This window comes from Bufo bufo, chromosome 9, assembly GCF_905171765.1.
Source record: "Bufo bufo chromosome 9, aBufBuf1.1, whole genome shotgun sequence".
NCBI lineage: Eukaryota > Metazoa > Chordata > Amphibia > Anura > Bufonidae > Bufo > Bufo bufo.
This window is the reverse complement of record NC_053397.1, coordinates 156790192-156812534: the sequence shown is the minus strand read 5'-3', so window position 1 is coordinate 156812534 and position 22343 is coordinate 156790192. Positions and strand designations below refer to the sequence as shown.

Below are 22343 nucleotides of genomic sequence, written 5' to 3'. Positions count from 1 at the left end.
GGATGCTTGCGATTTTCACGCAGCCCCATTCACTTCTAAGGGGCCTGCGTTGGCGTGAAAAACGCACAATATAGAGCATTTTGCGATTTTCACGCAACGCACAAGTGATGCGTGGAAATCACTGCTCATGTGCACAGCCCCATACAAGTGAATGGGTCCGGATTCAGTGCGGGTTCAAAACTCGCCCGTGTGAAAGAGGCCTAAGGGGGCAAAATTATTGTGGGTGGCCGCAATACTTTAATGGGGGAATACATACTGTGGGGGGGCACTAAAGGGGCAAAATTACGGTGGGGGGCACTAAGGGACCATAACTACCAGTTGGGGACCATAAAGGGTCATAATTACTGCATCGGGGCACTAAGGCTCCATTCAGACGTCCGTGTGTGTTTTGCGGATCCACGGATCTGCAAAACACGGACACCGGCAATGTGCGTTCCGCATTTTGCGGACTGCACATCGCCGGCATGGGAGGCAGAAAATGCCTATTCTTGTCTGCAATTGCGGACAAGAATAAGACATGTTATATTTATTTCGGGATCGGAATTGCGGACCCGGAAGTGCAGGTCCGCATTTCCGGATCCGGGCCGTACATCGTGCAGCCCCATAGAAATGGATGGGTCCGCAATTTCATTCCTCAAAATGCGCAACGGAATTGCGGACGTGTAAATGGAGCCTAAGGCCTCATGCACACGACCGTTGTGTGCATCCGTGTCCATTGTTTCGTTTTCCGTGATTTTCTGCGGACCCATTGACTTTGTCCGTGATCCGTGTTTCCTGTCCGTCAAAAAAATATGACCTGTTCTATTTTTTTGACGGACAACGGTTCGCGGACCCATTCAAGTCAATGGGTCTGTGAAAAAACACGGATGCACACAAGATTGTCATCCGCGTCTGTGATCCGTGTCCGTAGGCTACTTTCACACAGACGGATCGCAGATCCGTCTGCATAAAAGCTTTTTCAGAGCTGAGTTTTCACTTCGTGAAAACTCAGATCCAACAGTATATTCTAACACAGAGGTGTTCCCATAGTGATGGGGACGCTTCAAGTTAGAATATAGTAAGAACTGTGTACATGACTGCCCCCTGCTGCCTGGCAGCACCAGATCTCTTACAGAGGGCTGTGATCCGCACAATTAACCCCTCAGGTGCCGCACCTGAGGGGTTAATTGTGCGTATCATAGCCCCCTGTAAGAGATCAGGTGCTGCCAGGCAGGAAGGGGCAGACCCCCCCTCCCTCCCGAGTTTTAAATTCATTGGTGGCCAGTGCGGCCCCCCTCCCTCCCCTGTATTACATTCATTGGTGGCCAGTGCGGCCTCCCCTCCCCCCCTCCTAATTAAAATCCCCCCCCATATACTATGGCCCCAGTTGTGCCCCCATCTTTATATTATAGCCCCAGTTGTGCCCTCATACATATACTATGACCCCAGATGTGTCCCTATACATATATTATGGCCCCAGTTGTGCCCCCATACATATATTACGGTCCCAGTTGTGCCCCCATACATATACGATGGCCCCAGTTGTGCCCCCATAGATATATTATGGCCCCAGTTGGTGGCAGCGGTGAGTTCCGATCGGAGTCCCAATTTAATCGCTGGGGCTCCGATCGGTAACCATGGCAACCAGGACGCTACTGCAGTCCTGGCTGCCATGGTTACTTAGCAATTTTAGAAGCATTATACTTACCTGTGCTGTCTGTGACGGGCGCTCCTCCTACTGGTAAGTGACAGGTCTGTTCTATAGGCAATGCGCCGCACAGACCTTTCACTTACCAGTAGGACGAGAGCCCGGCTGGCCACAGACAGCAAGGTAAGTATAATGCTTCTAAAATTGCTAAGTAACCATGGCAGCCAGGACTGCAGTAGCGAGCTGGTTGCCATGGTTACTGATCGGAGCCCCAGCGATTAAAATGGGACTCCGATCGGAACTCTCCGCTGCCACCAACTGGGGCCATAATATATCTATGGGGGCACAACTGGGGCCATCGTATATGTATGGGGGCACAACTGGGACCGTAATATATGTATGGGGGAACACCTGAGGGGTTAATTGTGCGGATCACAGCTCCCTGTAAGAGATCGGGTGCTGCCAGGCAACAGGGGGCAGTCATGTACACAGTTCTTAGTATATTCTAACTTGAAGCGTCCCCATCACTATGGGAACACCTCTGTGTTAGAATATACTGTCGGATCTGCGTTTTCAGATATAACTCAAATCCGATGGTATATTTTAACATAGAGGCGTTCCCATGGTGATGGGGATGCTTCAAGTTAAAATATACCATCGGATTGGAGAAAACTCTGATCCTATGGTATAATAGGGACTCCTGACTTTACATTGAAAGTCAACGGGGGACGGATCCGTTTGCAATTGCACCATATTGTGTCAACGTCAAACGGATCCGTCCCCGTTGACTTGCATTGTAAGTCAGGATGGATCCGTTTAGCTCCACACGGCCAGGCGGACACCAAAATGACTTTTTCCTTCATGTCCGTGGATCCTCCAAAAATCAAGGAGGACCCACGGAAGAAAAAACGGACACGGATCACGGAACCCGTTTTTGCGGACCGCAAAAAAAACCGGTCGTGTGCATGAGGCCTTAGGGAGAATAATTACTAAGTGGTGGCACTAAGAGAACTGGGCGGGATGTATGTGTATAGATAGGCATTGGGGGGGAGTTAAAGGTGTGGCTCAGTCAAAAAAAAACTTGCAGGGCTGCTGCTATTCTCTCTCTGGGGCTTTTCAGAAGTTAGGAGGAATGCAGAAATCTATATGCTTGCACCCAAAACAACATCATTCACATAAACTAAAATGATTTTCTGTCACAGTTAGTTCTGCACCAAAATCTGATGCATGTGAGTGCACTCTAAGGGACTGTTCACAGGGCGGGTTTCACACAGAATTTTGGCACACCAGCTGCCCCAAACTTTCACCGACATTCTGCCTCCCATTCATTTCAAGCAGCGGCTTAAAGCCATGGTGGCGCCGAAAGCGGACATGTCCCTTCTCGGTGTGGTGGTGGCTTTAAGCCTCCCCTCCATGATCCTCGGCGCTGTCTCCCGTTGAAATGCATGGGAGGCAGAAATGTGCAAAGCACCGCGGTGGATACGCCACCAATTAGCTGCTGCAGATCCTCGTGTGACAAATCCACACCATTGTACAGTACCAGGAAAGTGAAGATTTAAGAAATGTCATCCACATATTGTTTTAAAAAATCTGCAGCGTGAATTGACCCGCAGTGTAGAGTCGAGGTCTGCAGCCTATGAATTTAGGCTGCGGATCTCCACCACAGGTTTCACCTTTTGCAATAGGGAGAGTGAAGACCATGACCATTTTAAACATAACAGGGTTGCCAATCGTCCAGCAATTTCTGGACAGTTTGTAAAAATAGGCAACTTTTTTCCTGTATCCGTGAATATAAATAGATGTGTCTGTGATTTTTTTTTAGGCTGGTGGTACTCTTGACTACATTATTTTGGTAATAATTACTATACAGTAAATTCTGGTAGCGCGCTATAGACATGTATTACTTATAATCTTCATAATTCAGTATGGTTTTGAAATTTGTCAGTAAAAAATGTCTGTCCGTGATTTTGGGATAAGTGGTCCAGAAAAATGAAAAGTTCTGGTTGGCAACCCTGCCACATGATCATCTCAAAGAGGTCTCAGGATAGCAGCTAGCTAGACATATTCTGATACACAGGACAGATTTCCTTTCTCCTACTCTTTAGTGTACTAGAGAAAGATTTGTTTGCAGAGCTGCTATGGAGATGGTCAGGCAATTATAAAGTCAGCTACCGCGGTTTCGTCTCCTGGGCGACCAAGGTGAAAGCCCCTCAACATACGTCACTAGGAAGGCCCCACTCAGTCTACCAATGATAGGCGGCGTGTGAAGAAGAGGGGCGTGGTTTATGGCTCGGTGGCCCCGCTTCCGGGTTCGCTTGCGGTTGCCAGGGGAGGCCTGGGCCGCGGCATAGCAACGGCGATCGGAGGGACGCTTTGTGAAGTCGGAGACCGATGCAGACTACCCCGGGCTGCGGTAAGTAGTTGTGCGGTGCACTTTAAAACGGTGGCGGAATCCACAACGTCCTCGCTGTACTGGAGGGAAGAATAGACCTAGAGAGAACAAAAGTAAACGACATGAATGGATCCAGCTGGACAGTGGTGGAAGTGGTGGGGCACAGGGCGTTGGGGGGACAGTGTGAGAGCAGCAGGGAGGACCAGGCTGGAGCTCACTGCAGGTGGTCACTAATGGTGCCCTGCTGGGGTCCTGTCAGGGCTCTTCTTCTCTGTCTGCAAAACCAGGGTTAGTTCCCCTTTAAATTAGATGTCAGTAGATCAGGGGTGGCCATCAGTCCAGACAGACAGGACCACCAGAGACGTAAGGACCCTGAAGAGTTTGGTGCCAAGCACAACCCGAATGGCACCAGGGATGGTTCCTTCAGACGTCCTTCCATTGCTCACAGAGTTCATGGACTTTCAGAATATGATTTTTATTCTATGCTTCTTGTTATTGGGCATTTCTGACATTTATTCTAGGTATTCACTTTGCACAACTCCCTTATAGGGCATGTAAAGGGGGCCCCTGATGAGCAGCATTGGCTCCCATATCTGCCCCCTGAGAAGTACCCACATCTGCAAGGAGATGAGGGAGATGCCTTCACACGCTGCCGTGCTATTACACAAATCTCCACGACTGAAAACCAGTTTCATCCCTTTGAATGGGGCGGCAAGCAGCTTCATTCCTTCAGTCTGCATTTTGATGCGTTCTGTTCAGTTCAGCTTTGTCCCCATTGACAATGAATGGGGACAAAACTGAAGCGTTTTTTCCTGTATTGAGCCCCTATGACAGATGTCAATACCGGGAAACTTAAACACTAGTGTGACAGATAGTCGCCTTAATTGCACCATAAAATAGTCAGGCAACAGCAAATCGTACCTATTGTTTGGTTGTGTCACCAAAGTCACTGTGTGGTCCTTAGAGCGGTCCCAATACCAGAGTTTTGATTCAATATCAAGTAAAAGTTTTGCGATACTCTACCATTTGATCCCAAGCAAAAAAATAAAAATGCCCACAAATTAACCTCATGTTGCTGGGCAACATGAGGTTAATATGTATTTTTTGTGTGTGTATTTTTTGCAAAGTATACAGGTGAAACTCGAAAAATTAGAATATTGTGCAAAGTTCCTTTATTTCAGTAATGCAACTTAAAAGGTGAAACTAACATATGAGATAGACTCATCACATGCAGGAATCTATGGGGTATGAGACCGAACAATGCAGAAGAGCTGACGGATCCTGGTCTTCCATCACACCTCAGCAGTGCCATAGGCTGATGGCATCCATGCCACGCCGCATCGAGGGGCCCAAACCAAGTACTGAGTACATATGCATGATTAGACTTTTCAGAGGTCCTACATTTTTCTATTTAACATCCTTTTTTTTTAATGATTTCATGTAATCTAATTTTCTGAGATTGTGAATTTGGGGTTTTCATAAGCTGTAAGCCATAATCCTCCAAATGATAACAAATACAGGGTTGAAACATCTCACTTTGCATGTAATGAACCTATCTCATATGTCTTATCTCATTAGTTTCATCTTTTAAGTTGCATTACTGAAATAAATGAACTTTTGCACAATATTCAAATTTTTCGAGTGTCACCTGTAGATTGCCCATTATGTGAGGAGGTCCTTGATGGGATCACTTACTAATATTGTGAGGCGCATGGAAGTCTAAATTGGTGAAACCATGTCCCTCACATTAGTAATAACCCATCAACTACCTCCTCAAATAATGGACAACATGGGGTTAATGTGAGGTAAATGATGGGGTTACTTACTATTAATGTGAAGCACATGGTTTTATCAATTTGGACCTCCATGTGCCTCACAGTAATAGTAAGTGACACCATCATTAACCCTATGTTGCCCATTATATGAGGTACATGATGGGGTCACTGTTACTATTAATATGAGGCACGTGGAGATACTAAAGTAATAAGGCCATGTGCCTCACATTAATACAGCAGGAAACTTCTCCTGCACGTCCGTCTGGATGTTGAAGGATATGTGACAAGTGGATGGTCACATGGCGATTACATTATCAACGGTCCTTTAACCTGTTCAGCCTCGTGAGGACCGCGGTGAGTTTCTCTCTCCCTTGCCCTCCTCTTCTCCCCCCTTAGGCCACTCAGTTATTTTATTGGTGGCAGTGGCTTCTCCACTACGCGGCCACTTATGAACACATGGTGTGTGCTGCGCTTTGCGTGTGCCACGTTCTCTGATAGAGACTGATACAAAGATGCGCCATGGCACAGCTTAGTATTAAAAAAAAAAAAAAAGACAAACCAGGTAAAAAAAAAAAAGTATCGGAAAAAATAAATTGATAATTTGATACCTGGTGCAACCCTAGTAGCCCTAGCCTAATGCTGATTCCCAGAGGGACATCTCACTTAATAGGCATTTTCATGGCCAGATGGACCGTTCAATGTGGCCATTCGCTATTTAGACAGATGTGCACCCGTCTAATGGCCATTTAAAACTGATACAAGAGCCTTTCAGGGGTTACAGTTAAATAAAATACCTCATCCACTTGAACATTGAAGAACACTCACTCCTCACTTGAGGCAGTAGGACCTGTGCTTCCAGTCTGATGACGTCACATGATCACACTGGGAGCGCAGGAAGGAGGGGGGGTTATCTATACTGGAGGGTACTATTATCTATAATGGGGGGCACTATGGCAGCCATTATATATACCGAGGGCACTGCAAGGGTTGAGATAAAAAAATAAAATAAAAGCCTATGAATTTAATAGCCATTCACCCCCCCACTATCCCACTATTACGTGAATGTACCCTTAGAGAGCTCTATAGAAAAAACATCAAAGCTACCAGAAGAATGGAGCGTGGCTGCTTCTGGCAGGTCTCTATTGTGCAGGACCTCTCATGTTAATGGGGTCCGGAGCCTCCGTACTAGAGGGCATTGTTCTGGAAATAAACAAGAGTGCTCTCCTCTTCATCATATCTAATTGTATTTCGGGCCGTTTCTTTGCGTAGACAGACTCCTGTGCTCAAAGAGGAAGAAAAAAAGGATTAAACTCAATAAAAAAATATATATAAATAAATATATATATATATATATATATATATATATATAACAAGGACGTATGTATGTGTGTATGTTCCGCGATCACTCAAAAACACAACCATCGATTTTAGGCCTCATGCACACGACCGTTGTGTGCACCCGTGGCCGTTGTTCCGTTTTCCGTGATTTTCTGCGGACCCATTGACTTTCAATGGGTCCTTTGAAAACTCGGAAAAAGGACCGTTTGTCATCCGTTTTGCCTCCGTGATCCGTGTATCCTGTCCGTCCAAAAAAAATCTGACAGTATATTCTAACACAGAGGCGTTCCCATAGTGATGGGGACGCTTCTAGTGAGAATATACTGAGAACTGTGTACATGACTGCCCCCTGCTGCCTGGCAGCACCCGATCGCTTACAGGGGGCTGTGATCCGCACAAATAACCCCTCAGGTGCTGCACCTGAAGGGGTTAATTGTGCGTATCATAGCCCCCTGTAAGAGATCAGGGGCTGCCAGGCAGCAGGGGGCAGACCCCCCTCCCTCCCCAGTTTTAATTTCATTGGTGGCCAGTGCTGCCCGGCCCCCCATCCCTCCCTCTATTGTATTATCATTGGTGGCCAGTGTGGGCCCCCCCTCTATTGTATTAATATCATTGGTGGCCAGTGTGCGCCCCCCCCGGCCCCCCCCCTCCCTCCCTTTATTGTATTATCATTGGTGGCCAGTGTGCGGCCCCCCCTCCCTCCCTCTATTGTATTATCATTGGTGGCCAGAGTGCGGCCCCCCCTCCCACCCTCTATTGTATTATCATTGGTGGTCAGCGTGCGCCATCCCCCCCCCCGGCCCCCCCTCTATTGTATTAATATGATTGGTGGCCAGTGTGCGGCCTCCCCTCTCCCCCCCCCCCACCCCCTTGATTATTGGTGGCAGTGGAGAGTTCCGATCGGAGTCCCAGTTTAATCGCTGGGGCTCCGATCGGTAACCATGGCAACCAGGACGCTACTGCAGTCCTGGTTGCCATGGTTACTTAGCAATATTAGAGGCATCATACTTACCTGCTGCGCTGTCTGTGACCGGCCGGGAGCTCCTCCTACTGGTAAGTGACAGATCATTAAGCAATGCGCCGCACAGACCTGTCACTTACCAGTAGGAGGAGCTCCCGGCCGGTCACAGACAGTGCAGCAGGTAAGTATGATGCTTCTAATATTGCTAAGTAACCATGGCAACCAGGACTGCAGTAGCGTCCTGGTTGCCATGGTTACCGATCGGAGCCCCAGCGATTAAACTGGGACTCCGATCGGAACTCTCTGCTGCCACCAATGATCGGGGGGAGGGAGGGGAGGCCGCACACTGGCCACCAATGATATTAATACAATAGAGGGAGGGAGGGGGGGCCGCACACTGGCCACCAATGATATTAATACACTAGAGGGAGGGGGGCCGCACACTGGCCACCAATGATAATACAATAGAGGGAGGGGGCCCGGGGGGGCCGCACACTGGCCACCAATGATATTAATACAATAGAGGGAGGAGGGGCCGCACACTGGCCACCAATGATATTAATACAATAGATGGAGGTAAGGGGGGCCGGGGGGGGCCGCACACTGGCCGCCAATGATATTCAAACTGAGGAGGGAGGGGGGTCTGCCCCCTGCTGCCTGGCAGCCCCTGATCTCTTACAGGGGGCTATGATACGCACAATTAACCCCTTTAGGTGCGGCACCTGAGGGGTTAATTGTGCTGATCACAGCCCCCTGTAAGAGATCGGGTGCTGCCAGGCAGCAGGGGGCAGTCATGTACATAGTTCGTAGTATATTCTAACTTGAAGCGTCCCCATCACCATGGGAACGCCTCTGTGTTAGAATATACTGTCGGATATGAGTTTTCACGATGTAACTCAAATCCGATGGTATATTCTAACATAGAGGCGTTCCCAAGGTGATGGGGACGCTTCAAGTTAAAATATACCATCGGATTGGAGAAAACTCCGATCCTATGGTATATTAACTCCTGACTTTACATTGAAAGTCAATGGGGGACGGATCCGTTTGCAATTGCACCATATTGTGTCAACGTCAAACGGATCCGTCCACATTGACTTGCATTGTAAGTCAGGACGGATCCGTTTGGCTCCGCACGGCCAGGCGGACACCAAAACTACTTTTTTTTCATGTCCGTGGATCCTCCAAAAATCAAGGAAGACCCACGGACGAAAAAACGGTCACGGACCAACGGAAACCCGTTTTGCGGACCGTGAAAAAATAATGCTGTGTGCATGAGGCCTTAACGAAACTTGGTATACACATCCCTTGCTACCTAGAAAGAAATCTTGTAGGGTCTCGGCTCTCTAGGACGTACCGTTCCTGAGATATTCCCAAAAAATTACCTGTATTAGCCAATACAAGCCTGCAAGTCTTTCTCTTCAAATCCCAACTGCCATACACACAGTCACATGTCCCTTATCAGCCAATAGAAGCTCGCAGGCCCTTAGTCTCTACATACACACGGTTTTACTCCAGGTTTCCATAACAACCCAGCCATTTTTCTTCACTGCTGTAGGTCAGCTTTAGGCTAGGGCTACGCGGCGACAATAAGTCGCACGACACATAGGGCACAACTACACTGCTACATGTGTCAAGCGACATTGATGTTGTGCAGCAATTTTTATAATGATAGGCTATGGTGTCGCACTGCGACATGTGACATACTGCGACACGACAGTCACAGAAAAATCTATCTTGGATGGATTTTTTTGCAACTGTCATGTCGCAGTCGCAGCATGTCACATGTCGCAGTGCGACACCATAGCCTATCATTGTAAAAATTGCTAAGACAAAATGTTGCGTGACACATGTCATCATGTAGCCCTACTAAAGGAGAAGGGCGCTGTGGATGTCACTGTTAAAGGGGTGGGCACTGTGGAGGTCACTGTTAAGGGGGCAGGGGCCACTATTAAAGGGGCAACTGCTGTGGAGGTCACTGTTAAAGGCAGCAAGGTACTGTGAGGTCACTGTTAAGGCAGCGGGGTGTACTGTGAGGTCACTGTTAAAGGGGTTCTACGGGCTTTTAATATCGATGACCTATCCTCAGGATAGGTCATCAATATCAGATCGGCGGGGGTCCGACACCCGTCACTTGTATAGGAGCGATCCGTCCCAATGAAATGAATGGGACGGCTTGGGTGTAATTACACCTGCTCACCACTGCAGTGGTGATGGCGATAAGGTAAACAATAAAGAGGAGGCAGCGCTGGCACGGCGTGCGCCTCCTCTTCAAACAGCTGATCGGCGGGGGTGCCGGGTGTCGGTCCCCCGCCGATCTGATATTGATGACCTATCCTGAGGATAGGTCATCAATATTAAAAGCCCGGAGAACCCCTTTAACCTGTTCTGGACACATGACGTACCGGTACGTCATGTGTAGTTCCGATCACCGCCGCCCGGTGAGCGGTGATTGGAAAAAGGTGCCTGCTCAAATCATTGAGCAGGCACCCGTGGACAATGCGCGGGGGGGTCCTGCGGTTTGCGGCTTTTACAGGTTGCGGCGGCGGTGCCATCGTGTCCCCGTGCGGCTGTAGGGGGGACCCGATGGCATGGAAGGCAGCGCGATGCCTTCCTTAGGCATCGGCGCTGCCTTGCGGTGACGAGCCTGTGAGATCCAGCCCCCTGGATCTCACAGGCCGGAAGCTGTATGAGTAATACACACTGTATTACTCATACAGCCAATGCATTCCAATACAGAAGTATTGGAATGCATTGTAAAGGGGATTAGACCCCCAAAAGTTGAAGTCCCAAAGTGGGAGAAAAAAAAAAAGTTGAAAAAATAAAGTTTTCCCCCCCAAAATTAAGTTTCAAGTAAAAATAAACATATCACATGACCTAACCCCTCAGATGAACACCGTAAAAAATAAAAACTGTGCTAAATCATTTTTTTGTCACCTTACATCACAAAAAGTACAACAGCAAGCGCTCAAAAAGGCGTATGCCCACCAAAATAGTACCAATCTAACCGTCACCTCATCCTGCAAAAAATGAGCCCCTACCTAAGACAATCGCCCAAAAAATAAAAAAAACTATGGCTCAGAATATGGAGACACTAAAACATCATATTTTTTTTTTTTTTTTTAAAAAGCTGTTATTGTGTAAAACTTAAGTAAATTTAAAAAAGTATACATATTAGGTATCGCCGCGTCCATAATAACCTGCTCTATAAAAATATCACATGACCTAACCCCTCAGATGAACACCGTAAAAGTGTAATAGCAAGCGATCAAAAAGTCATATGCACCCCAAAATAGTGCCAATCAAACCGTCATCTCATCCCGCAAAAAGTGAGACCCTACCTAAGATAATCGCCAAAAACTTAAAAAACTATGGCTCTCAGAATATGGAGACACTAAAACATAATTATTATTTTTTGTTTCAAAAATGAAATAATTGTGTAAAACTTACATAAATAAAAAAAATAGTATACATATTAGGTATTGCCGCGTCCGTGACAACCTGGTCTATAAAAATACCACATGATATAACCTGTCAGATGAATGTTGTAAATAACAAAAAATAAAAATGGTGCCAAAACAGCTATTTCTTGTTACCTTGCCTCACAAAAAGTGTAATATAGAGCCACCAAAAATCATATGTACCCTAAACTAGTACCAACAGTTCTTGTGGAACACCTAAAGGGTTAACAAAGTTTGTAAAATCAGTTTTGAATACCTTGAGGGGTGTAGTTTCTAAAATCAAAATCTGCCTTCCAAAAACCGTATGGCATTCCTTTCCTTCTGTGCCCTGCCGTGTGCCCGTACAGCGGTTTACAACCACATATGGGGTGTTTCTGTAAACTACAGAATCTGGGCCATAAATATTGAGTTTTGTTTGGCTGTTAACCCTTGCTTTGTAACTGGAAAAAAATTATTAAAATGGAAAATCTGCCAAAAAAGTGAAATTTTGAAATTGTATCTCTATTTTCCATTAATTCTTGTGGAACACCTAAAGGGTTAACAAAGTTTGTAAAATCAGTTTTGAATACCTTGAGGGGTTTAGTTTCTAGAAGGCGGTCATTTTTGGGTGGTTTCTATTATGTAAGCTTCACAAAGTGACTTCAGACCTGAACTAGTCCTTAAAAAGTGGGTTTTTGAAAATTTCAGAGAAATTTCAAGATTTGCTTCTAAACTTCTAAGCCTTGTAACGTCCCTCAAAAAAGTGTCATTCCCAAAATGATCCTAACATGAAGTAGACATATGGGGAATGTAAAGTAATAACTATTTTTGTAGGTATTACTATGTATTTTATAGAAGTAGAGAAATTGAAACTTGGAAATTTGGTATTTTTTTTTTTTTTTAAAAATGAATTTTTTTGACTCCATTTTACCAGTGTCATGAAGTACAATATGTGACGAAAAAACAATCTCAGAATGGCCTGGATAAGTCAAAGTGTTTTAAAGTTATCACTACATAAAGTCACACTGGTCAGATTTGCAAAAAATGGCCTGGTCCTTAAGGTAAAATGAGCCCGGTCCCTAAGGGGTTAAGGCAGCGGGGTACTGTGGAGGTCACTGTTAAGGTGGCGGGGCACTGTTGGGGGTTAGTGTTAAGGGGTGGGTGACTGTGGAGTTAACTGTTAAAGGGGCGGGGTGCTGTAGAGGTCACTGTTATGGGGGATAGTGTGACACACAAACATTAAATGAAATAGATGGCATATACCCGTGAGAAGCCGGGTCCTTCTGCTCGTGTATTAAATAAAAACTAGTAAAACACATACATATTTGGTGCACCATACAGTAATCCTAATGTGTTATCATTGGTGAAAAGCTAACTACAAATCAATGGTGGGATGGAAACCGATTTTAGGGTACGGCCTCACGGTTTCTGCATGCAGTTTTTGAAGTCAAAATCAGGAGTGGATCATGAAAGGAGAGAAAGTATAAAAGACAGATACAACTTCTGTGTTTTTTTTTTTTTAACTCCTGGTTTTGGCTCCAGAACTGCCTCAGAAAACCTGACCGTGTGGCCGTACCCTAAGAAGAAATGAAAGGAATATTCCATCTCCCACAGGATGTGCACGTATATGGGTCCCATCTCTGGGACTGAAACCAATGGCAAGAATAGTAAAATGGCTGCTGCATCCAGCATTCACGGGTGGCTCTGTCTCCTAGTGCCCAGATATGAGCAGCCCGCAGTACACACCACAGTCAGTCCATGCTGCTATATAGTTATTATTCTGCACACTCCTGCTCTATAGTCGTGTAACTATCATAGTGACATGTCACATCCTGGGACTCCCATACATCACTAAATGAAAAAGAGAAACGGCCAACAATTGTTTTCTATAAATATTGAGTTTTTAAGAAATACCCTTTCTGATAGAGGTGTCCCTTTAATTGTGGACAGTCAATGTCATTCTGGAGGCTGCAGCCTTGTAGCATTTAAAGGGAACCTGTCATGTGGATATTTGATTTATAATCTAACTAATTATATACAATCATTAACTACTAAAAAGTACCTTAGATGTATTCACTTACTGGTGTGACAAATGGTTACCTCATAATATACACACAAAGATGCCGCATGCTAATGAGCTGATTTGAGTCCAGCGTGATGTCAGTGAGTCCAGCGTTTATTTAATTAACAGCTATAGCCACTCCCCTGCCCACCTGCTGCTGATTCATAAGGAAAATAACTGTCAATCAGCAGCAAGTAGGCGGGAAGAGTCAGAAGCTCATGAATATTCATGACTCATCGTTATGAGCTGGAGCTTTTCAATACAAGATGTTGGCAGATTGACTGGGTCAATTAAAGAAAGTGACCCAGCATTGTGCTAAGAGAATCAGTCACTTATTTATGTTGCCCTTAGTTAGGACACCATAAAACTGGTGACAGGTTCCCTTTAAAGGGCTCTTTCTGCCTTTGAGCACAATGCTATCATCTGGTTACCCTGGAGATACAGAAGAGCTGCGAGTTATCTAATGTTTAGGCTGCTATTGTTTGGAAGTAAAAATAAATTCATCCGCACACTGGTGGCTCCAGAGTTCACACATTAGACATTTATACCGTTTGTACTTTCTCTGAATGTGTTACTCTTGTCGAGCACTCATTGCAATGTTTGATAGAAAGATCACGGCATCCTTTATAATAGGGGGACTGATGAACAATGCCATTTGTTATCGCTTGTGCTGCATTATATATTCTGCATTTCTTCAGGGTTTTGAGCACGACTTCTCGGCTGGTTCTCCTGAATCCACACTATATGTTCTGTTTTGCACAATATTGATTGCTGTTACTTGAAGAGAAAGAGTCATGGCAGATCCTGGAGAGGGCAAGAAGGATGAGGCTGACTACAAGAGGATGCACAGCTTCCCATTAATACGGGTAATAAGACCTATGTTCCAGCATTAGGGGTTTAAAAGAAGTGCTGCTCACATTACATAACCTCTGTTTATTGTGTTAAAGGGGTTGTCTGGGTTCAGAGCTGAACCCGGACATCCCTCCATTTTCACCCAGGCAGCCCCCCTGACAGGAGCATTGGAGCAGTTCATGCTCCGATGCTCTCCTTTGCCCTGCGCTAAATCGCTCAGGGCAAAGGCATTTTTAGGAGATCCGGTGACGTACCGAGGCTCTCCATGGGGCTGCCAGGAAGCCTGGTGACGTCACCAGCACTGATGGGTGGGCTTTAGCGCTGCCCTAGCCCGTAAAAAAACTAGGGCAGCGCTAAAGCCCGCCCATCAGAGCCGGTGACGTCACCGAACACACTGCCGGGCGGAAGTTTCCGCCCGGCAGTGTGTTATGATAAACTGAAGCAGGGCAAGGGACCGCATCGGAGCATGGGTGAAAATAAATGTATGTCCGGGTTCAGCTCTGAACCCGGACAACCCCTTTAAAGTGAAACTCCCCTCCTTTATGGCTATCAGAAAGTGTCAAATGTGTTTGGAATGTGTCTTTTAATTATCTTTATTTATTTTTTTCCTGTTCTCTACATTTAGTTTTTATTCTAGGGTGCGAGCTGTTGCATTGTATGGAACATGAATATCCAAGTAGGGTGATAAATTAATAGGAACCGTTATGCCACGTATTTTTTTTATAATGAAAAGTTATGCCACTTTCTTTTATACATTGTATTTCAGTTCTTCACCATTTTCGTGATCCCTGCATACTGTCATTGATCCTGACTTAAAGGGGTGTGCCTATCTCAGACTTTGAGGCTCGGATAGTCAAATAGGTGTGGGTCCCAACTCTAGGGGCCCCGTTCTGTAGACAGGAGTGTGCTCAGCTACGGAAGTCCCATAGCGGTGAATGCAGAGGGCACCTAGCATGCACAGCAGCCCCTCTGTTCACCTGTCTGGGCCTGCCGGAAATAGCTGAGCCAGCACTCTGGCTTTTTCAGAACACCCATAGCGGGTAATGGAGGGTGGCCGAACTTGCGTGATGCACTCTACTCCACTTTGGGAAGCCCCTTCCAGAGATGGGTGTGGTTCTAAGAGGAGGGATCTGCAGCTATCTGACACTGATGCCATATCCTAGCGATATACCATCCATGTCTGAGATGAGACAACCCCTTTATGGTGGTCAAACACTTAAGATACGTTTAACATTAGTTCGTCTGAAAACTGTTTCTTCTTACTCCATCAAAACATGCATTCTCAGAAGGGTAAAAGGATGCTGTGTATGGGAGACCTCTATACATTTTTGGTGACTGATCCAGCAAAGATCACAAGTTTTATCTAATGTGTATGAACACCTCTAGTCCTACTCAGTAGTCCTACTCAGTTTATGAATGTATCACTTTTGGTAAGAGGCTAGTCTATAGACCAGTGGTACTCAGTTGGAAGACCACAGTCTGAATCTGGACTCCAGCTGCCCTGCTGCTCTTCCCACTTATTTTTTTAAACAGTTGCTCTTGACAGGGAATGTGCCTGAAGATTGCAAAAAGGCCATAGTTGTACCTGTTTATTTATTCTACTTACTTACATAGTACTGAAACACGGCTCACAATCTAAATTTCCTATCTGCATGTCATTTAGAGTGTGGGAGGGAAAAGGAGTACCCAGAGGAAACCCACACAAACATCGGGAGAACATCTTCCATGCCGATGTTGTCCTTGGTTGGATTCAAACCTAGGACCCAAGCACTAAGCCCTGAGCTACCGTGCTGCCCCATCCACAAGAAGGGTAGCAGAGAAGAAGCTGGAAACTACAGACCAGTTAGCTTAACCTAGTAGTAAAAATAATGGAAACCCTCCTGAAAGAGAAGATAGTTGTCCACCTAAGAAACAGAAATCACAAAAGTGTTGGACGAAAGTGACTGTGGATATTATTGACCTGGACTTCAGCACATCCTTTGAGTACTTTTTGTTCATTTTTTTGGGAGGTGAAGCGAAGAAAAAAAAAGTTGAATTTGCCTTTTTTTTTTTCATTATGCCATTTACTGTATGGGATAAATATTTTTATACTTTAAAGGGGTTTTCTGAGATTTTTAAACTGATGACCTATCCTCTGTGATAGAGGAGCAGCTCAGCCCCATACAATGTACAGGAGTGCTTCTGCCTTCTCAAAACAGCTGATTGGCAGGTTCCCGGGTGTTAGACTCCCACCGATCAGATACTGATGACCTATCCAGAGGATAGGTCATCAGTATAAAAATCTTGGAAAACCCTTTAATAGTACAGGCATTTTGGCAGTTTTTTGTTTATTTTTAAAATATGAAAAGGGGGTGATTTTAATTTTTATATTTTTAAAAACTTTTTTACTTATTTTAAGTCCCCCAGGGGATTTTAACATCCAGTTGTCTGATCGCTTATCCCAAAACGGCAATGATTTAACATCACTTGGGAGATTCACTTTGTTCCTATAGAGCCTTGCCACAGCTCACCATCTTTAAACACCCAACATCCTCTGTAGGGGTTAATATTGTTGATTCCGCCCTGCCCTCCCACATCTCTAGGATGTCTTCCAACTAGAAAAATAGCAACCCTGATCTCTGAACTCCTGACAGCTCATAAACACTATTTAAGGTAAACTGATAAGAATTTAGCTATAATGAGTGTTTATTTGTCACGAGTTCAGACATAAGGGCTGCCAGCATTAATTAATGTAGGAGCATCAGGCACTTATTCACCTGGCCAGCGTCCGCAGGTGCCTTTTTGAACTCTACTATATTGCTGTCATCAGGACGATGACAGAGTTTCATACTGTGGCACGGGTGGCAGTATTTTGTCCTGAACTGTGATATTTTGTTCTGCACTATTTGTTCTGTACAGTATTTCTGGCCCTGCCTACTTCTGTTGGCCTTGCCTACTTGTGTTGCCCCCCTTCTTTTATTTTGGACCCACCTACAACATGGGGCCACTTTAAAGTTTTTTTCTGGGGCCACTATAAGTTCCCAGATAGTGAACATCATTGAGCTCTTCAGGCCAAACTGTTCTGGTATTATTTGTCTATAGAGATTAGCAATGAATGGCTAAATCTGACCATGTAGTGCATATATAGTTATATTTACTTATGATATGCTAATGATGTTAATAACTCAATTTTTCTGGTCACATGCTTGTTGTAACGGCCGGTGTTTTGTCCCTCCAGCACACGGACATGCCAGAAGAGATGCGAGTAGAAACCATGGAGCTCTGTGTTACAGCCTGTGAAAAGTTTGCCAGTAATAATGAGGTAACTTTAGTGTTCACATCGTGGATGAAAGTCTCTACCCACCACGGCTTCCATGTGTATAGCAGGTAGTGGGCTAGTCTGCACGTGAGATACAGTACAGACCAAAAGTTTGGACACACCTTCTCATTCCAAGAGTTTTCTTTATTTTCATGACTAAGAAAATTGTAGATTCACACTGAAGGCATCAAAACTATGAATTAACACATGTGGAATTATATACATAACAAACAAGTGTGAAACAACTGAAAATATGTCATATTCTAGGTTCTTCAAAGTAGCCACCTTTTGTTTTGATTACTGCTTTGCACACTCAAGGCATTCTCTTGATGAGCTTCAAGAGGTAGTCCCCTGAAATGGTTTTCACTTCACAGGTGTGACCTGTCAGGTTTAATAAGTGGGATTTCTTGCCTTATAAATGGGGTTGGGACCATCAGTTGCGTTGAGGAGAAGTCAGGTGGATACACAGCTGATAGTCCTACTGAATAGACTGTTAGCTGCTTTTTTCTTGCCATAATACAAATTCTAAGTAAAGAAAAACGAGTGGCCATCATTACTTTAAGAAATGAAGGTCAGTCAGTCAGCCGAAAAATTGGGAAAACTTTGAAAGTAAGGGCTATTTGACCATGAAGGAGAGTGATGGGGTGCTGCGCCAGATGACCTGGCCTCCACAGTCACCGGACCTGAATCCAATCGAGATGGTTTGGGGTGAGCTGGACCGCAGAGTGAAGGCAAAAGGGCCAACAAGTGCTAAGCATCTCTGGGAACTCCTTCAAGACTGTTGGAAGACCATTTCAGGGGACTACCTCTTGAAGCTCATCAAGAGAATGCCAAGAGTGTGCAAAGCAGTAATCAAAGCAAAAGGTGGCTGCTTTGAAGAACCTAGAATATGACATATTTTCAGTTGTTTCACACTTGTTTGTTATGTATATAATTCCACATGTGTTAATTCATAGTTTTGATGCCTTCATAGTCATGAAAATAAAGAAAACTCTTTGAATGAGAAGGTGTGTCCAAACTTTTGGTCTGTACTGTACATGGAGGATACCTTGGAAAATGATTGGACATTGGTGTCTAGTGGGAACACTTGAGATCTCTGATATCCCTACACCTTCATTTTCAGAAAATCCTTGAGCTTTGAACCACACTCTGTCTTTTCTGTGTATATCCTATACACATTGGCAGTGGTGTTTCAGTCCACATACATAAAGCTTATTATTTTGGGCTAGTCCATGGTAAGTGCAGCTGTTATCTAAAATGTTCTACTTTTGGACTCTGTAAAATCATTCTCGCCTATTTAAAGCTGAACATAGATGTGACGGTTATTGTTAAAGGGTGAGACTATGGAACTTTCTACCTGAGGAGGTGGTGATGGTGAACTCACTGAAAGAGTTCAAGAGGGGCCTGGATGTATTTCTGGGGTGTAATAATATTACAGGCTATAGCTACTAGAGAGGGGTCGTTGATCCAGGGAGTTATTCTGTGTGCCTGATTGGAGTCGGGAAGGAATTTGGCTTCTACCTCTGTGGGTTTTTTGCCTTCCTCTGGGTCAAGTTTGAAGTATAACAGGCTGAACTGGATGGATGGATGTCTTTTTGTTTTTAGCCTTACAAACTATGTTACTTACAGACCTGTAAAGAGAATCTGACAGAGGTACATACTGCAGTGATCTTGCAGCATGCACCTCTGTGATTCAGGAGTATCTGTGCCATCTATATAAATGATGGCACCATTGTAAAAATGCTATCATATTTGCCCCTATGCTTGCACACAGCTTTAGTGTGCTTGCGTGCAAGGACAGCAAAAAACCCAACAGAAGCTCTTGCCCATGTTAAGAACAGTGGTCACTGTCTCCAGAGTGTAAAGCTCTGAAATCTGCCTAAAAGTCAATGGCCTTGCTTATACAAGTGCCTTATGAGTGCTGCTGTGCACCGGGTTAAACGTGTATTCTCATTCACTCTCATGTGGGCCATGGTAATAGCCTTTAACATCATGCTGTGCAGAGAGATGAATTTGTGCAGCTCAGGATACAAAGGTTGGAAGTGACATGTGAGGAATGTTTCACGTGTCAGTGAATGGGGTTCCAGTTTTATGTTTTTATACATGTTTAATCATTGTATAATGTGAATTAATGCAACATTTTTTTCAATTCCTGACCATTTTCAAATTCTCTGTGTGCTGTCAGTGAATTGAAACATTCTTGTGAGACCACATGAAGTGGCTGGACTGTGGTCGAAAACCACGCAGACATTTTCGTTCCCTGCAAAATGACTCCACTATGTCATGTTTGTTTTATTTTACGAGTAAACATACAATGAAAAATCTGTATTTACATAAAACTGGAAATCCCTTTAAATTCAAATTTTCAGGAGACTTGTGATTTTGCTGAAATTCTCCAACTTTACATTTTTCCAGAGTGCAGCGAAGATGATTAAAGAGACAATGGACAAGAAGTTTGGGTCCTCGTGGCATGTGGTGATTGGAGAAGGCTTTGGATTTGAGATCACTCATGAAGTCAAGAACCTTCTATACATGTTTTTTGGGGGCAGCCTGGCTATTTGTGTCTGGAAGTGTTCATGAGGGACCTTGGTCAGGTTTGCCTTCTCCTTCCACTTCTTTTCTTCTACTCAGGATGTGCTGCTACAAGGCCTCGCTCAGGAAAGAGTCTCCAGCCAGGCTCTCTATTTATCTTTGGGGTGTCTGGGAGTCACCTCGTAACCCGTTGGGAATCAGAAGGGTTTGCAATAGATTTGCAGGCACCTACACCGTGGATTGTTTTTAACTATACAAGAAGGGGACTAGATCGGCTTTTGCAATACGTTCCTAATTAGACGCTTCAGAGCTTTTCAACAATCAGTTACACCAAATGAAGAATAGGAACAGCTGTCAAACACCTTTTTCTGAACCCCTGACCCTCAGAGGCTTTTGTAACCAGTAATAATGTATGCACAGGGTTTTACCGTCCAACTGGCACCGCAGCTCTGGTTTCCCAAATATATTTTATGATCACTCTCATTCCTCATCTTCTTTTCCCTCTACGTCTTACAAGAACATTTCTTTCATTAGCTATTTCTTTGACACTCTGGCCTCTTGTAATTCTCAATCTCACACGTCCTATCATGTATGAGTCATTCCTTCCCGCTCCTCTTCACAAGCCGGCTTACCATCTTCCCTTGGAGAATAATTTTTAACATATGTTTCGTCACATCGAGAATTTTGCTATTAATTCTCAAACACTACACATAAAGTAGACCTGTCATCCGTACATTTATAGAGAATACCCTCATGTAATGGAGAAAAGTGTCTGATCTCAGAAACAGAAGCTTTGTGCTCATATGTTACATTGACGGCAGGCGGTGTATTTGCATTGAACATGTAATAGATGTGACAGATGGTGAGGTTCTGGAATTGTGTACCAGTTAAGTATTGTATTAGGGTAGCTATTGATTTTGCAAGTAACGTGTTAAAAAGGGTTCAGAAATATCTGGGTTGATTGGCTGGGTTTCTCTATTCATCATAGCTGCATTCACCTGAGTGACATGTACACACACAGATAGATCTATATATTTGTGCAATATATTTTTAATCTGCATGTGATCATATATGAATTTCCATCTCTCCATTCTATTTCTCACTCCCCCTCACCTCCCGTTTGTCCATTTGACGTAGACATGCAACATAGACTATCCACAAGCCATAAATAATAGATCAGGAGATTAGGATACCACAGAGAAGCCTGCCAGCTACCAGTCCTTAATTCCTCTCGTTCAGTGGCAGAAACGTGAAGCCATGTTTCTTGGAAGGATTTTATACTCTGTTGGAACTTCAAGTATGCTGTTTTTTATGTTACCTCTGGTTCTAAAACTGTTTACTCTACTTGTCATTAATAAACTTCCTTGGATTTTTTACAGAAAATATTTGCTTGTGCGTCCATATGTATAAGCCGAAGAAAAAGGATATGGTCACATGTCTAGGTTTCTACAGGTTTTTCCTAAAGATTTTTACATAGGAGTAAAAACATCCATGCGGCTGCTGCAGATGGATCCGGGCCCATTCAACTTGAATGGGTCCGTAATCTGTCCGCACCGCAAAAAAAAAAGCTCTATATTTTTTGCTGTGTGGAGGCACGGAGAGAAACCCCATTGAAGCACTATGCCTTCGTGCCTCTGTTCCACACCGCACCTTCCGGATTGTGGACCCATTCAAGTGAATGGGTCCACATCCGTGATGCGGTGTGCACACTGCCGGGACCCGTATATTGCGGACCATGGGCATGGCCGTGTGCATGAGGCCTTATGCTGTTGAAGTGAATCTGTTACAATATATGCTTTCCTATATATAAAGGTAGCATACTGTAGGGACTGGTCCACTGTACTAGAAGTACTTAAAGGGAACCTGTCTCATTGAACATGGTGTCTGAGCTGAATGCAGCATGTTATAGAGCAGGAGGAGCTGAGCAGATTGTTATATAGTTTTATGGGAAAAGATTCAGTTGAACTTGTAATTTATACATTTCTATTCCTTCTCATTCTGAGCTTTGGAGGCGGTCCTATCAGTGATTGACAGCTCTCTCTGTATACACAGTCGTAGAGGGAAGG

General features: G+C 44.6%; 1 protein-coding gene across 1 annotated transcript; it reads left to right on the top strand.

Annotated features, from left to right (window-relative positions):
- Window positions 1–3908: 3908 nt before the first annotated feature.
- On the top strand, window positions 3909–21660 carry DNAL4 (dynein axonemal light chain 4). Its single transcript, XM_040407788.1, has 4 exons — window positions 3909–4040; window positions 14294–14461; window positions 17665–17748; window positions 20161–21660. The coding sequence occupies exons 2-4, from the start codon at window positions 14390–14392 to the stop codon at window positions 20323–20325; spliced, it is 321 nt and encodes a 106-aa protein (XP_040263722.1). The 5' UTR covers window positions 3909–4040; window positions 14294–14389; the 3' UTR covers window positions 20326–21660.
- Window positions 21661–22343: the final 683 nt, after the last annotated feature.

What these genes read in the sequence shown, in the direction of transcription:
- DNAL4 (XM_040407788.1), top strand. Translation starts at nt 14,390, where the DNA reads ATGGCAGATCCTGGAGAGGGCAAGAAGGATGAGGCTGACTACAAGAGG. An exon ending in ACAGCTTCCCATTAATACGG is followed by an intron (nt 14,462 to 17,664) that starts GTAATAAGACCT and finishes TTGTCCCTCCAG; the next exon opens with CACACGGACATGCCAGAAGA. An exon ending in AGTTTGCCAGTAATAATGAG is followed by an intron (nt 17,749 to 20,160) that starts GTAACTTTAGTG and finishes ACATTTTTCCAG; the next exon opens with AGTGCAGCGAAGATGATTAA.